Here is a 15568-nt window from a genome sequence, read left to right as displayed (position 1 = left end):
TAATTCTTTTATGCTAATTCACTAAATTATTTATTCACAACTCTATGGGATTGTTATTAACCCCCTTTTTATATTCTTGAGGAGGAGCTGAGGTTGACTATTTCTCTAAAATCATAAAGCCAGTTAGTATCCAATTTAGGATTAGCTGCTACATCTGATTGAATCCAAAGCCTCAGATGATAGCCCCCAAAGTATGGAATTAATATATTTGAAGTTTTACTATATGTTAAATTTTAGAACTTAATTTATGCCATTCAATCCTTATACAACTCAATGAGATAAGGACAATTTTTACCCATTTTGTAAATAATGATGTCAAGGTTCAGTACGTTTAAGTAACTCATAGGGAGAGAATAGGAGAATCAAGTGGTGAACCTAAGCAGTCTGATTCCAGAATCCCAGTTCTCAACCACCACACTAAGTTGTTATTTTACTATCAAGTGGGACCATATAGAATTGCCATTTTGTAAGTTGATGTATAACTATATAGTTTATAGTTATATATCAACAATTTCATATGATTCAAAGATTGTCTCACTTTTTAGAAGATAACACATATATGCAGTGTACTTTGGTAGAAATAACTCTGTATTTAGAGCCTAAGAGATCTAGATTCACATCAGAGCACCCATATTTACTGTCTGGGCAGTTTTGAGCAAATCATTTACCATCTGTGAGCTGTTCACTGATCTACAGAACTGAGATAATAATAATATCTACCCATATAAGATTTTTATGAGGAAGGAATGCATTCATGTATGTGAAAGAGAAATACTATTGCTAACATAATCTATAAAAGTTACATATGAACAACTGAAACCTTGCAATTCTTTTATTTTATCAACTAGGCAGGAGAGTAGGTGGGGTACTGAAGTGCATTAATAATCAGTGCTGTCATTGTCATTGGATAGTTTAGGAAAGATGAAACAAAATAAAATAGCAGAATGCTTTCCTTTAGTATCTGGTCCATAAATATTGATATGACCTTTTTTGCAACAAGCAGCCCAAAGCATTTTTTTTCCTGAAACACAGATTTTTAGATAAATTAGCAGGGAGATGTGGCTCCATGGCTCTTCTCTAAGCTTATGAAGATAGGGATGCACTTTTAAAATAGGATAAAAAGAGATTGTGTGAGCTAGTAAAGCAGGTGGGGGCAGTCACTCAGTAAATACATTTTTGTTGACTGATGGATTGATCTTGAAAGCTGCTGAAAGTATGACCTATATTCAGATGAAAAGTGAGACAGCTTATTGTTAGCGGGATTTGAAGTAAAATCATTAGAAAGAAATTAAGGTAGTTCACTTCTTTAGAAAATGGCAATGGTTAGTAGGGCTTTTAAACATAAAGGAGTGTTAAAGATTATAGCAAATAAGAATCCCTTAACATAAGATTTAATTGATTTACTTCTTCAATGGCTGTTTATAAAGTGGCTATTGTGAGGAATAAATCATTATAATAGGTGGCATAAGAGGAACAAAAATTTAATAGTGCTTCATCTGAGCAAGAAGGCAGTATATCAAGGAAGATGAAGCTCAATACAAGATGTTGGAGCATGAGGAAGACCACAAGCACAGTAAGAGAGGTGCTTTGCTATGTGACCAGAAGGAAAGATTAGTGCTTTCATAGCAGGCATTAGATTCAAACAATGGGTATTTCCACTCCTTCCTCCCTCCCTACATTCACTGTTTTTTTTTTTTTTTATTTTACTTAACAAATTGACTTGAGCATTTATTTTTCCATCACTGCGTGATGAGAAGGATGAATAAGATAGTCCTACTTTTATGTTGCTTATAGCTTTGCAACCTTGGAGAAACTGTCCAATATAAAAACTAAGCTGCTTCCATAGTGAAATTAGCTTTCATTTATTAATGCCAAACTTTCAGGATTGTTGTAGTTATTAGATTAATTCATAGTAGTGCCTGACATGTAGTACATGTACTTGTCAAAACCTAGTAGTAGTAGTAGTAGTAGTAGTAGTAATAGTATAGTCAATGTGGTGATAGTACAGTAGTAATAATAACCACTGTGAGTAGTCATTATTTGTAATAATCACTGTAATCATTATAATAATTACTATATTTGTTATTGGCACATTTTTCTGAAAACAGAGAATAGACTGATGATTTTCAGGGGATTTGTAAGAAAAATCTTTTTGATTTTATGGAAGAGACAATATTTGGCTGATAGAAGTAAATCTTTCTCCCTCCACAATAAATCTCAGTTCCGTGAGGTCAGAGACCTTGTTTTGCTTACCAAGCACATCTAACCAAATACATGGGAAATTCTAGGACTTCAAAGACAATTTTCTAATAGATGTAACTAGAGAGCATCATATTAAATGAAATAAGCAAGACTCGGAAAAACAAATGTTCAAAGTTTTCTTTAATATATGGAAGTTAAAGAGAAAAAGTAGGGGAAATGGGGAGGGGTTCTCATGAAAATAGAAGAGAGGCCAGTGGGTGGAGGAAGGGAACCAGGAGGGGGAGGCAGGGAGGGCAAGGGGAGGTGATAGGGAGTAAAAGTAATCAAATTATTTTATGCCCACTTATGAATATGCCACAGTTAAACCCACTTTTCTTTATAATTACTATGCACAAATTAAGCCTACAAAATACATTTCTAAATTAGGATTTTAGCATAGATTGAGCAAAGACATTTCAAGGAGACTATGACATTAATAAAGATACCAAAGGAAGGAGGTAGTTGGTCTAAGTTTGGCACAATTATTTGCCTAGAACATGTGTTTAAATACAGGAAATGGAGTAGATAGCTTGAAGTAGGTCAAAGACAGCTGAGGAATGATTGGAATTCTTTTTTAGGGACAAAGAAAAATTACTTGAAGCTTCTTGAGCAACAAAATTTCACAATGAAAACACAGCTTTTTAGGAAGATAAAACTTAACAGATAATAGGAATATATTATTATAGGCAGAAATATTTATAGGAGATTTATATCAATGGTCTTCAGGAAACTGACCATTTTGGTGTGAAATAGGATGGTAGATATGTAAAGGATGTATATGGAAAAGAGAATTCCCTTTATAGAGATATAGGAAAGACTGAGGGAAATTGTTCTTATAATTAGACTAGATGGTCAGTTCTGGTTTTGCTGTACTGAGACTAAGGTGATGTTAGAGCATTATTCAGAAAAAAAATGGTGGGTGAGTTGAAAACTTAAATATTGTAAAACAATAAGTAGGAGAGGATTGTGAATGCCCATTCTGGCAGGAGAAGAAAGTGCTCACAAATGCAGTAGGGAGGAGACCAGCAAGAATATACTACAGAAGAGAAGAAAAGGCAAAGGAAGTGTCAAGTGGTGGTCATGCCAGAGTGGCCAATTCTGCATGAAAACCAAGGAGGAGGAAGACTGGGAAAAGATGATTGTATTTAAATGTGAAAAGGTCTTTGCAGATCTTTTGGGTTTGGCTTTTATATGGTGGTGGAATGCAAACCAGATTGCAGGGGCTTAAGGAAAGAGTGGGGATGAGGAAGCAGTGGAGGACACTAATATTCTGCCTTATGCTAGAGTATTTTGATACCCAAGTGAAAGAGAAAATATTCTTGGCTATCTGATTATATCATTGTATTTATGAAGTCTCATCTTACAATTCAGCACTCAGTTTTGTTTTTATCCCCCTTTGGCTCTGTGTTTTGAGCTATTGATTCATTGGGATGTTTAACTGATCAAGTGATTTCATAGGGGAGTGGTAAGGTGAGTAAGGGGACTGGATGGTACAAAACCTTTATCATTATGTTCTTAAAAGCATGGATCAATTGTGTTCTTAACACTATTTAGTGGTCTCAGAGAACATGTTCAAACTCATGAAATATTTAAATCCAAAGAACAAAACAGATTGTGTCAGGCTGGAGTCAAGTGAATGCACTAAACCCACCTGTGTATTCCTCCATCCTGTGCATGGTGCAAAACAATAGGAAAAGCTGGCATGAAAGGTGCCATTTCTAAACCAGAGGCAAACCAGAAATGAACACAATAAGTACCTAGATTTTTTCCCTTCATTACAAAAAGCTTTTTTTTTTTGTCTTTATGTGCTTGGTTTATTTCACTTAACATAATGATCTCCATTTCCATCCATGTGGTCACCAAAGGCAGATTTCATCATTTCTTAAGGATGAATAATAGTCCATTATGTAGGTACCAAATTTGCTGTATCCATTCATTGGCTGGCAGACACTTTGTTACATTCACTGGCTATTATGATTTTTTTTATTATTAGTTTTTCAAAACATTACAAAGCTCTTGACATATCATATTTCATACATTTGATTCAAGCAGATTATGAACTCCCATTTTTACCCCGTATACATATTGCAGATTCACATGGGTTACACATCCACATTTTTACATATTGCCATATTAGTGTCTATTGTATTCTGCTGCCCTTCCTATCCTCTACTATCCCCCCTCCCCTCCCCTCCCCTCCCCTCCCCTCCCATCTTCTCTCTCTACCCCATCTGCTGTAATTCGTTTCTCTCTCTTGTTTTTTTCTCCTTTCCCCTCACTTCCTCTTATATGTAATTTTGTATAACATTGAGGGTCTCCTTCCTTTACCATGCAGTTTCCCTTCTCTCTCTCTTTCCCTCCCCCCTCTCGTCCCTGTTTAATGGTGATCTTCTTCTCATGCTCTTCCTCCCTATTCTGTTCTTAGTTGCTCTCCTTATATCAAAGATGACATTTGGCATTTATTTTTTAGGGATTGGCTAGCTTCACTTAGCATAATCTGCTCTAGTGCCATCCATTTCCCTGCAAATTCCATGATTTTGTCATTTTTTTAGTGCAGAGTAATACTCCATTGTGTACAAATGCCACATTTTTTTTTATCCATTCATCTATTGAACGGCATCTAGGTTGGTTCTACAGTCTAGCTATTGTGAATTGTGCTGCTATGAACATCATTGTAGCAGTATCCCTATAGTACACTCTTTTAAGGTCTTTAGGGAATAGTCCAAGAAGGGGAATAGCTGGGTCAAATGGTGGTTCCATTCCCAGCTTTCCAAGGAATCTCCATACTGCTTTCCAAATTGGCCGGACCAATTTGCAGCCCCACCAGCAATGTACAAGTGTACCCTTTTCCCCACATCCTCGCCAGCACTTGTTGTTGTTCATAATGGCTGCCAATCTTACTGGAGTGAGATGGTATCTTAGAGTGGTTTTGATTTGCATTTCTCTGACTGCTAGAGATGGTGAGCATTTTTTCATGTACTTGTTGATTGATTGTATGTCCTCCTCTGAGAAGTGTCTGTTCAGGTCCTTGGCCCATTTGTTGATTGGGTTATTTGTTATCTTATTGTTTAATTTTTTGAGTTCTTTGTATACTCTGGATATTAGGGCTCTATCTGAAGTGTGAGGAGTAAAAATTTGTTCCCAGGGTGTAGGCTCCCTATTTACCTCTCTTATTGTTTCTCTTGCTGAGAAAAAACTTTCTAGTTTAAGTAAGTCCCATTTGTTGATTCTTGTTATTAACTCTTGTGCTATGGGTGTCCAATTAAAGAATTTGGAGCCCGACCCCAAAATATGTAGAACAGAGCCAACTTTTTCTTCTATCAGACGCAGAGTCTCTGATTTGATATCAAGCTCCTTGATCCATTTTGAGTTAACTTTTGTGCATGGTGAGAGAAGGGGATTCAGTTTCATTTTGTTGCATATGGATTTCCAGTTTTCCCAGAACCATTTGTTGAAGATGATATAGCGATACCAGATTTCAAACTATACTACAGAGCAACAAAAACAGCATGGTACCAAAACAGGCGGGTGGACCAATGGTACAAAAAGCTTTAATCAAGACAACTTTGTATATATAAAGACGTTCTTTTTATACATATAAAAACTCTAAGTCATTTTCATTAATTTCCTCTGACATAAATACTGAGAAATTTTTGTCATGACTTTACAGGGAGAAAAACTACCTAATTAAAAAAAGAAACCTATGGTTCCTAATTAAATTTTTTAAACATAATGTTTTCTTTTTTTCTTTTCTAGGCCTTATAAGGACAATAACAAGAGCAGAGAAAGTTAAAAGAAAAATAGAAAAAGAAAAATTGTTAAAAAATGGAAGAGATTATAGAATCGTGATAATATTTTTTCTTTATTTAGAGGAAGCTATAATTTAGCAGTTCACTGAGCTCATAAGTTTAATTAAGATTAGAAGTTTTAACTTGAAAATCAGAGTTTACTGGTAGAACACATTCAGGTGAATAATAGGAATAGTGTTCTTACCAAAATTAAAATCTTAACTAAGAATATCAATAATCGTTTTTATAATTTTGTGTGTTTATCGAAAGTAAGAAATGTGAACTGGGATTAGCTTTGAAGAATTCTGCATAATTTAAAAAAGGAGCTGGTTTAAAAATTGCAATTGAATTGTACTCATACAGTAACTAGATGCATACCTTAGATTAAAGCAGGTGCTCTACAGAGCTTAAACAGAAAACCTTTTTTTTTTTTTTTTCACCACGGTTTAAATGGATAATATTGACAAACAAATGTATATAATGCATGAGAAAAATAAATTCTATCTGCTTCTGAGTGACAGAACTGGTATGAAATTCAGGTATTTTGACTTCAGAATCTAAGCTTTTGATAATGCCTCTTAACTTTGAGAGGGGGAAATTTTTAGGCAGTTGAGAAGGGACATTAGTTAAAGAATGTGATGGACAGTTTATTGTATGCATGCAAAACTCCTGACTTTATTTCATCTTGTTTTAGGGGTGCTGGTGCTAAGTATCAAACCCAGGGCATTATGAATGTTAGACAAACACTCTACTACTGAGCTACATCCCAGGCCTTTTGAGAATGGTCTTATTAAGTTGCCCAGACTCACCTTAAACTTGGGATCTTCCTGCCTCAGTCTCCTGAGTGGGATTATAGTCACCATGCCTGTAGAGCCCAGCTTTATTTAGTGATGCTTTTGTCCTGATTAGAGCTTCCAGGCTGGTGGACTGTTTTGTACTTTTTCAGCACTTGATTGTCTTTTTGACATTCAGCAGTTTTTTAAAGTATAAATATGATTAAAAGAGAGGGTAGTGAACATTAGCCTTCTCCATTTGTTCTTTCTTTAGGATTGAGGTATAGCAAAAATGCCCTTACCTTTCCCCGCCCCCATCCTCTCTGAAGAAAAAAGAAAAAAGGTACCTTTATCCAGAAACCTTAGATCTTTGAAGTGTACAAATGAGGAAGAAGCTAATGAATGGAACCAAGGCAAAGGCATGATACTGCCATTTACTTTCCTCTTCACTGAGGAACCTTATAGATTAAGGAGAAGGGACACAGCAGAGAAGTTCATAGGTTAGAGAAGTACCATCTGGTAATAGGAAGGCTTTTGGTGGATTTTTCATTAGAAAGAACACCTGTCCACAAACACATTCAGCTCACCCAATCTCCTCCATGAAGCCTTTTTTGACTAGTTCCAGGTGGAAACACAGATACCTTCCCTATATCACCTCTGCAGTCTGCAGGCATCTACCTCAATGTCCATGTTGCTTTGTTCCATGCTTCCATTCATTTGTTCCTCCCTTTCTCTGCTACACTGAGTTCTTCAAAGGCAGGACCATCTCACTCACCTTTATACCTCTAAGGCTAATCATTAGGTAGGGGCTCAATTAGTGTTAATGTTTTCATTCATTTATTTAGCTTTTAAATTAGAAATTACCAGTAAATGTGGTTTCCTGTTTCCCGAAACAGAGGGATTCATTCAAGTCATATTTCATAAGAAAAGACAGCAGCTTTTAGGGGCTGTTTATAGTAATATAAACATGAATAAGAATTAAGGACAACTCAGGTTATTTGTTCTCACTATTTTTCTGGAGACCAACTATAAACAAAGCTTGGTGCCAGAATCTTCAGGGATATAAAAATGAAGATGGTGCAAACTATGCTGTCATGAAGATGGTAATGTAGGGAATGTCATGAGAGCAGCCAGGAAAGTGAGCACCTATAAAAGAAAAATATATAAGTCAGTACAGGGCAAGAGAATACGAAAAGAAAAATGCAAGAATGAGTAGACATAAAACTGGGAGAAGGTTTAGCTGAGATACTATTTTGAGTGAAGGCCAAAGTGACTGGATTTGAAAGAAAAAGCTAAGGTGATTTCTGTCCACAGAGCGTTGCGTCTTAAGTGGGATCAAGAAACAGGGTTAGGAAAAGTTTTTTAGTGGATTTTGCAGTCAACAGTTTGTTTTCTTAATAAGTTGATATTTCATGTTATTGGGTAAATTTAGCAAAAATTCAGTATTTGATCAAATAAATCTTCTAGACAGATTTGTTATCCAGAACTAATAATGATGGCTCTAAGTATTGAAGACTTACTATGTGTCAGACAATTAGCATGTGCAATTTCATTTCTCCCAAGAATTTCATGAAGTAGGGTCTCAGAAAATAATTGCATAGGATTTTAGTTATATTTCTTGATCACTTAATATGTGTGTTAAGTAGTTTACATAATTATCTAATTTCATCCTCACAATAACCATATGAAGAAAGTACAATTATTAGTACTATTTTAAACATGAATAAACTGATTTTAGGAGATTAAGGAAGTAGCCTACATTCTCACACAACATAAATGTTGGAAAGAGGACTCAAATCTGAGGTTTTTGTTTTTTTGTTTTTGTTTTCTGAAATATACATTCAAACCTACTGAGCTTATGAGAGTGTATAGAAAACTTGACATGTAAAGAGTAAAGAGTAAAACTTGACATGTTTGTTGGAAGCTATCCTCTAACAGAAGGGAAAGACAAATACTGGCAAAGTACTAAGGAAGAAGAATACAAGCAAGTGTGTATGTAGATTTGCTGTGGTGTGTGATGGTAGCATAACCCTGCCAGTCAGGGTTCCTAAAAATAACCAGTGTTGGAGGTAAGGATATATAAACGAGAAATGACAAAAGGCCTAGACCCAATAGAAATTGCATCCCCATTAGCAACCTGAGGTTCATTGGTTCATGCGTTTACTCATTTACATAATCATCATGCAGCTATGTGACAGGTCCTGTGCTTTATGCTGCAGCTATTTATGAAGCAAACTATATGATCCATGGTTGCTCTGGAAGTGGCAAGAAACCATGGGAACCTGAGGCTTTGATCTCCATTACCATCACCATTTTTCCAGAGTCCAATAGTAGTGTAATATGGTAAAACAATGATATTCAGAGATCATTTTCATCTACTATGTAATAATTACTTATAATAGGAATAAGATTAGTGCAGCATCTATCATATTCTATGTGACTAAGGAATGGAATCCAAACAACAAAGAGTAAACAGATCTGCATAGACTTGCATGAGGTAATAGTGGGGCTGTGGCTCTAGTTCACCTCTCTTATTTTATATAACAGCTATCACACTTCTACAATGTCTTAATATATTTGTGTCTCTGTGCCTTTTTAAAGGCTGAACGTTACTTGAGAATATGGATGTATCCAAAAATCTTTATTTTCTCAGTATCTATCAGCATTTTTTTGCATTTCATGAAAATCCATATATTGTTCATTGGGTGGAATTGTGTTTATTCTAAAGATGTCAATGCTTTGATATCCGTGATTCAGTAATTTTTTTATGTCACATGGGGAATGTATAAACATTTATTCATTCTGGAGTTCATTGTGATCATATCTTTATGAAATTACAAAGTTGATAAAGAGCAAAAATTTTTTCAGAGACATTATTACTTAATATTCTAATTTAAAAACATTAAAAATTAAGTAACATTAAAACATGATATCATATGTTATTCATGAAAAGTATCTTTTTTTTTTCAGGAGTTAAAATTACCTCATACAATCAAATTATTTCATCATCTAGGCATGAGCGTGCTACATAACTAAAGGGGAAATAGTAAAATTAACAAAAGTTTGGAGAGAAAGATATGTAAAATATTCAAAGTTTATGACATCATAACTTTAAGTACCAATTTTATTTTCTGTGACCTTTGGGTTACTCTCTTCACCTAGCAGCCATATAGTTCCAAGAAGGCTAATACCCTGAATAGTACAGGACAATGTGTGGTATCCATTTGATTTTCTGTCCACCATAGAATCATATCAGCTGACATCACATAACCACCAAGTTCAGAAAAATCAAGCATCTAAAGAGAAACTCATCTGGGAAAACTGTGAAATTCCATTTATTGTATTGATCCTCTGAGTCTAAAAAAATTCCAGGGCTCTCGCTTCTTTAGTCATCAAAGTAGAGAGGACACTCTAAGTGATGGTTAGGACCAGCTGGAATAACAGGAACAACCATACAGCTGTCTAGACCCCGAACTATCAGGAACACAAAACATTACCAAGGGGCTCAAACATCACAGGAATTATTATTGGTTAAGAAAAAATATATACTCTCCAGGAAGAGAACTTCATTATTTGGAAATCATATATTGAAAAACTGATTGGGATTAGAGTGGGACCATCAAAGCAAATTCACATAAAAGTGAATTATCTAAAAACCCTCTCCCAGACAAAACTGGGATCCATTCACAACACAATTTTGATTTTTTTCTGAATGAGGATGCACAAGATTATGGCAAGATGTGACTTATGGCAGATATTCATTGGCTCTTCACCACTCAATAAACAACCTCTCTAAATAAATGTGGAAAAAATACTGAAAGAATATTGTGCTGGTCCACTGGTTTGAAAAGGCACCAAATTTTCAAGAATGTCACTGCCCAGATTTCTGCATTTTTTATTAAAAAGGAGTTATTCCTAGTTCTTCTATCTCATCTTTTCCATTAAAATCTCTGCTAAGGAGCTGAAGAATTTCTTCTCTTAGGAGTCCTAGGCAGAATGTAGACCATGCTATCCTACTGATGAAAGAAAAAAACACCGGAGCCTCTCAAATCTCTTTCTTATACTCCTACGCTGGCTCTTGTGATTCCGTGTTTTAAATGTTCACCAGTTAAGTTTGCAATATTGACTTACCCATGCTAATAACTGTTCACTCTTCTATGACTTCACCATATGCTGTTGTAGACATGGGATGCTTATTTTTAAAAGAACTCATGCTGGATGGCATCATTTAATCTTATATTTTAAAAAAGCTTGGGTACTATTGAAGTAGTCAAATGACACTATTTTCTTAGGTTGGAAACTAAAGACCCACAGAATACATATAAGCCTGGGATAGTTCACCTAGCTGACTTGAAATTTTTGGAATGCCAATTAGGATTCACATGTATCTAAGAGTCAGCATTTATGATTCTAGAGATGTTAATAGGCTACCACTATGCAGTGTATGCCACTAAAATATTCTTCTCTTAAGCACCTCCCAGCAGAATTTCTTTCACCCTGGATCTTTAGATATTTATTATCAGAGGCTTGTTTTTCTGTCTTTGAAGTTGTTTTTTTTTTTTTTTTTTCTCTGCAGTTTGCAGCACCTTAATAATGTGAAAGACTTCTAGGGAAGCACTGAAGCAAAGAAAAGCTTCATGGAGCCATACTGCGAGAATGAAAGCCTATCACATTAATTCAGCCTTCCCTCACTGCCCTCCTCCTATCAAATAGAAGGTTATAAAAAGCAAACAAGAAATTCAGATGCAAGCATACATACATACATATTCAAGGAGCCTGAGATTTTGTAGTTTTTTTCTTTTTTTTCTTACTGTTACACATGCTGAACAAAAACTTCTATAAAGCTGCTGAAGCTTTCTGACATCATCTAGTCTTTTCTGTGAGTCATTAAGTTGCTGAAGCCCAGAAAATCAAATTTAGTTTAGGGCTGTTTGATAATGTAGTAACACAGCAAAATGTGATTAACCAATTAACTCATGTAATTGAATAATCAAAAATATTCTCTGAGTGAGTAGCAGACACACATTAGGCCGTTGTCATAATCATTCTGTATATGTGCTGATTATAAAACTACAATTACACCTCCAGTTGATACTACTACTTCCAAATTCCTCATAGAAGAGTATCTGCAAATACATGTTTGTAAGTCAGATAAATAAATCTATTCATTTACTCTTTTTCCATTCATCAATTCTCTCTTGCGAGGCTTGGGTGAAGGGTCTGATTGTCCAGTTCTTACTTCCATTAAGGTCTTAATCTGCAAGTACTTTGTTTACATTCTTCTAAGATGGAAACTAAACTGAAGTAGAACCTCCAAAAATTGTAGTTTTATAATTAAACTATTAGCCTCTCTGTTTGTTTACTAAATTCTAATGATGTTGCCAAGAGACAAATTAGAAAGAGAAAACAGCCAGTTTGAGAATTATCTTGCTCAGAGGTGTTGCCTGGCTAAGAAAAAACCTGTGATAGATAAAAATGGGAAATAAATATTTGTTGGATTACTTTAAAGCAACTCTCTATGATTCAACATTTGTTGAAATCTACGGTGCCTGACTGCATTTAAAATGTATTTATTTATTTCTGTAAATTCAAATCAATTCAAGGTTTGGTTGGATGGTTAAAACAGTCTCTAACAATTTCAAAACATATTCTGCTTTGCTCTTATTGTTGCCGAAGTACATGGGTGAGGTTACATTATCAGGGATTATGACAAATTATGTAAAAGAATATTGAAAATGAATTACCTGAGCTTAGACCAATAAAAGAGATTTCTTAGCAGACACAGACATTCTTAATGCTAATTTACTATAAAAAATAATGTGATTGTGCTGCCATTATCACTATTTTGAGGTCATATTTTAATGTTCAGTTATTAAATCTTTAAAGATATGATAAAACTATTTCTTTTGTAATTATCATTGTTCCCAGATGATTTGTTATTTGTGAACTCTTAATTCATATTTTGTATTGTTATTCCTCCCTGCAAAAAAAAAAAAAATCACAAAATTCTAAGAGATAGAATAATCTCTGCTTATTTTTAGTGTCTCATTTGTATATTTTAAAGTAGGTTGCATTAAATTTTATTTGCATGAAAATGTATAATTATAAATACCAATAAAATGTGGTTTATTCATAGCCAGAATGAAAAATTTGTTCCAAAACACTTTTTTAAATGTTGCTTCTCCTCCTCAATCTGTATTTAATGCTTTCCTCTCTCTTTTTCCTATTCATAGGTCAATGGGACAGAAATTGAATATGAATTTGAAGAAATTACACTGGAGAGGGTAAGAAACTAATTCAAAGCCCTAATTTTGCATTGCACATTCTAGGTACTCATTGGTTGCCTTGTGAAATTATACAGTGATGTACTATAAACTGGAAGTTTCCCACAGGACTCAAAATGGGAATATTAGTGAAATGCTTGCAGTAGAGAGAATGAGACAGCAGCCAAATAACCAAAATGTTCAGTATACAAAGTGCATTGCTTGAATTTAGAAAAATGAATGGAAAAAAAAAAACAGAAATATATCATGAGCTTATATAGTACTTTACTCTTAATATTTTCATTCTTAGTGTTTTGGCCACACATTCCTCAGACATGTTACAAGATCTTCTCATTTATGTGATATTGATATTATCAGAACTAGTAATCATGCATATTTTATTTAGCTTTAAAAAGAGTAATGAATATTAAAACCACCCCATTGGGAAAAAAAAAAACAACCTTGGAGAGCTGTTCAAATATGTTGGAAGGACCTTGAAAGAGGTTCCCATTAAAGGAAATTTGGTGCAAATCAAGCCTAATATATCTAGATATTTTACAAAACAATAAAAATTAAAGGGCATCCAGAGGGAAAAAAAGTGATCAAAAATAATTAACTGGACACTCACCATTAAAGGAAAGCAAATAAACATGAAAACCTATTCACCCTCATTAAGAACCAAGGAAAGACAAGGAGAGTAAACAGATTTTGTCTGTAACTGGCAAAAATTATGAAGAGTTGTTAATATCCAATGAATGAGCCTAGAAATTAATGCAATACTAAAGACCAAATTGAAAGTAAGAATCAAAAGCCTTGAAAATGGGCACCTTTGGATCCACAAATTATATTGATAGGAATGTACAAACACAAGAATGCTTTTATCATATCGGTATTGTTTATAATAGTGAAGCCTGGAAAGAGTGTTTAAAATGTTATTATATACCCATATAATATAAATAAATTTTACTTAAATATTAAGAAAAATATTTAATTACAAGAATATGAGGTCTGTCTAGATATAGTATCAAGGTTAAAAATCAAGTTTTAAAGTATAATCTAATAAAACACAGAGCTACATAATATGCACATATAAACACCTAAATAAAATATGGAAGGATATACACCAAAATGTTAAAAGTGGTTGCATATTGTTAAGAATTTAGGGGTAATTTTCAGTTTCATCTTCTTATTTATCTTTATTTCCTAAACCTTTTATTATAAACATATCATATACTAATAAGAAGAAATAAAATATATTTTTCTATAAGCCCTCATTTAAGTATGAATTAAAATTCTAGGCCTACACTTTGAAATTATATCATCTTTTTAATTTACTGCTTATTCACTTTCGGAGTCAGGGAATTTCTCATTTTCCACCCAATTTTTATTAACTCTGAGTGGTTTTAAAAGGAAGTTTACATTGAAAGTTAAGTGTTTGACAGATGGGATCTTTAATACTTCCATTATGAACTTTGATAAAATGTTAATGGCATGTTAAATAGAGAAAAGTGAAGCTTATGGTAAATTATGCCAAGTGAAAAAAATAACACATCTAAATCACTAAACTCTGCAAGGCTGGCTAGCTGATATTTGGGGTTCAGTGCAAATGAAAATGGGGAGCCCTTCTAAATACAGGACCTGTGCAACTGAACAGGTCCCACCTGCAAAGCCAGCTCTTCTGATTTTCCCCCACACTATACACATAAGTAACTTGTCTAGAACATCATTTGTTTAGCCAGGTTTTATTGATTTTTTTTTTTTTTAAAAAGGAGTTAATTGGTGTAAGAGAGAGCATTCAGTAGGAGTCAGGTAATTGTGGATTCTGATGCTTCTTGCTTCCTGATCTTGAGCCTGGCATCTCACCTCCCTCACTTCCTGCACTCTGGTTCCCAGTCATATTGTGAATCTTGCCACTACTACAAAGCCTCTATGTCAAGCATAATCTTCTCTGAGCAGTACTTCTTCTGTGTACCTGTCATTTATTGTACCCCTCTTCAAAAGTCCTTCAACTCCTATTGGGACTTTAAACCAATTTCACTATTTCCCTTTGTTTTCATGCTTCTTTATGCCCTCCCTTCTCTCCTCACCCAGCAGATACTAATGTTAGTTTGTTCACTACACTAACTTTTCCTCTCTTAGACCCTTAACTTTTTTTTTTTGTTTGTTTGTTTGTTTCCTTTTTGCTCCCTTTTGGTGCTCAGCCAGCAAAACCCCAGCCCTGGTTATCTTACTATGGTTAACTGGTCACCTTATTCATTCCATGCCAACACCTGGCATGGAGAAACACTCGCTCATCTCATTTTAAAATTTTTAGTGTGTACTCAGTGCATTCTCAAAGACTCCTGGCAATTCTTATACGTTTCTCCAGTGGGGGAAACATTTTCTTATTCACTGAGACAACATAATATCTTATCATCTCTTCAAATTTACACACACAAACAAAGCCTCTCTCCCATATCTTCATTTTTAACTGTTAAATTCCCTTCATTTTCCTTGAAAAAAT

At 34.4% G+C, this 15568-nt stretch overlaps 1 protein-coding gene across 11 annotated transcripts in view; it reads left to right on the top strand.

Annotated features, from left to right (window-relative positions):
• The window catches only part of Dlg2 (discs large MAGUK scaffold protein 2), a 2015095-nt gene that overhangs the window by 1354369 nt on the left and 645158 nt on the right, over positions 1 to 15568 (top strand). For all 11 annotated transcript variants that reach the window (XM_071616557.1, XM_027942606.2, XM_034636731.2 and 8 more), the window contains one exon: positions 13036 to 13086. In XM_071616557.1, coding sequence (XP_071472658.1) covers positions 13036 to 13086 — 51 coding nt within the window. The remainder of the gene's footprint in view (positions 1 to 13035; positions 13087 to 15568) is intronic.

Source organism: Marmota flaviventris, chromosome 9, assembly GCF_047511675.1.
Source record: "Marmota flaviventris isolate mMarFla1 chromosome 9, mMarFla1.hap1, whole genome shotgun sequence".
Classification (NCBI taxonomy): domain Eukaryota; kingdom Metazoa; phylum Chordata; class Mammalia; order Rodentia; family Sciuridae; genus Marmota; species Marmota flaviventris.
The sequence above is the reverse complement of the archived record's forward strand: the minus strand, read 5'-3'. Positions and strand labels throughout refer to the sequence as shown.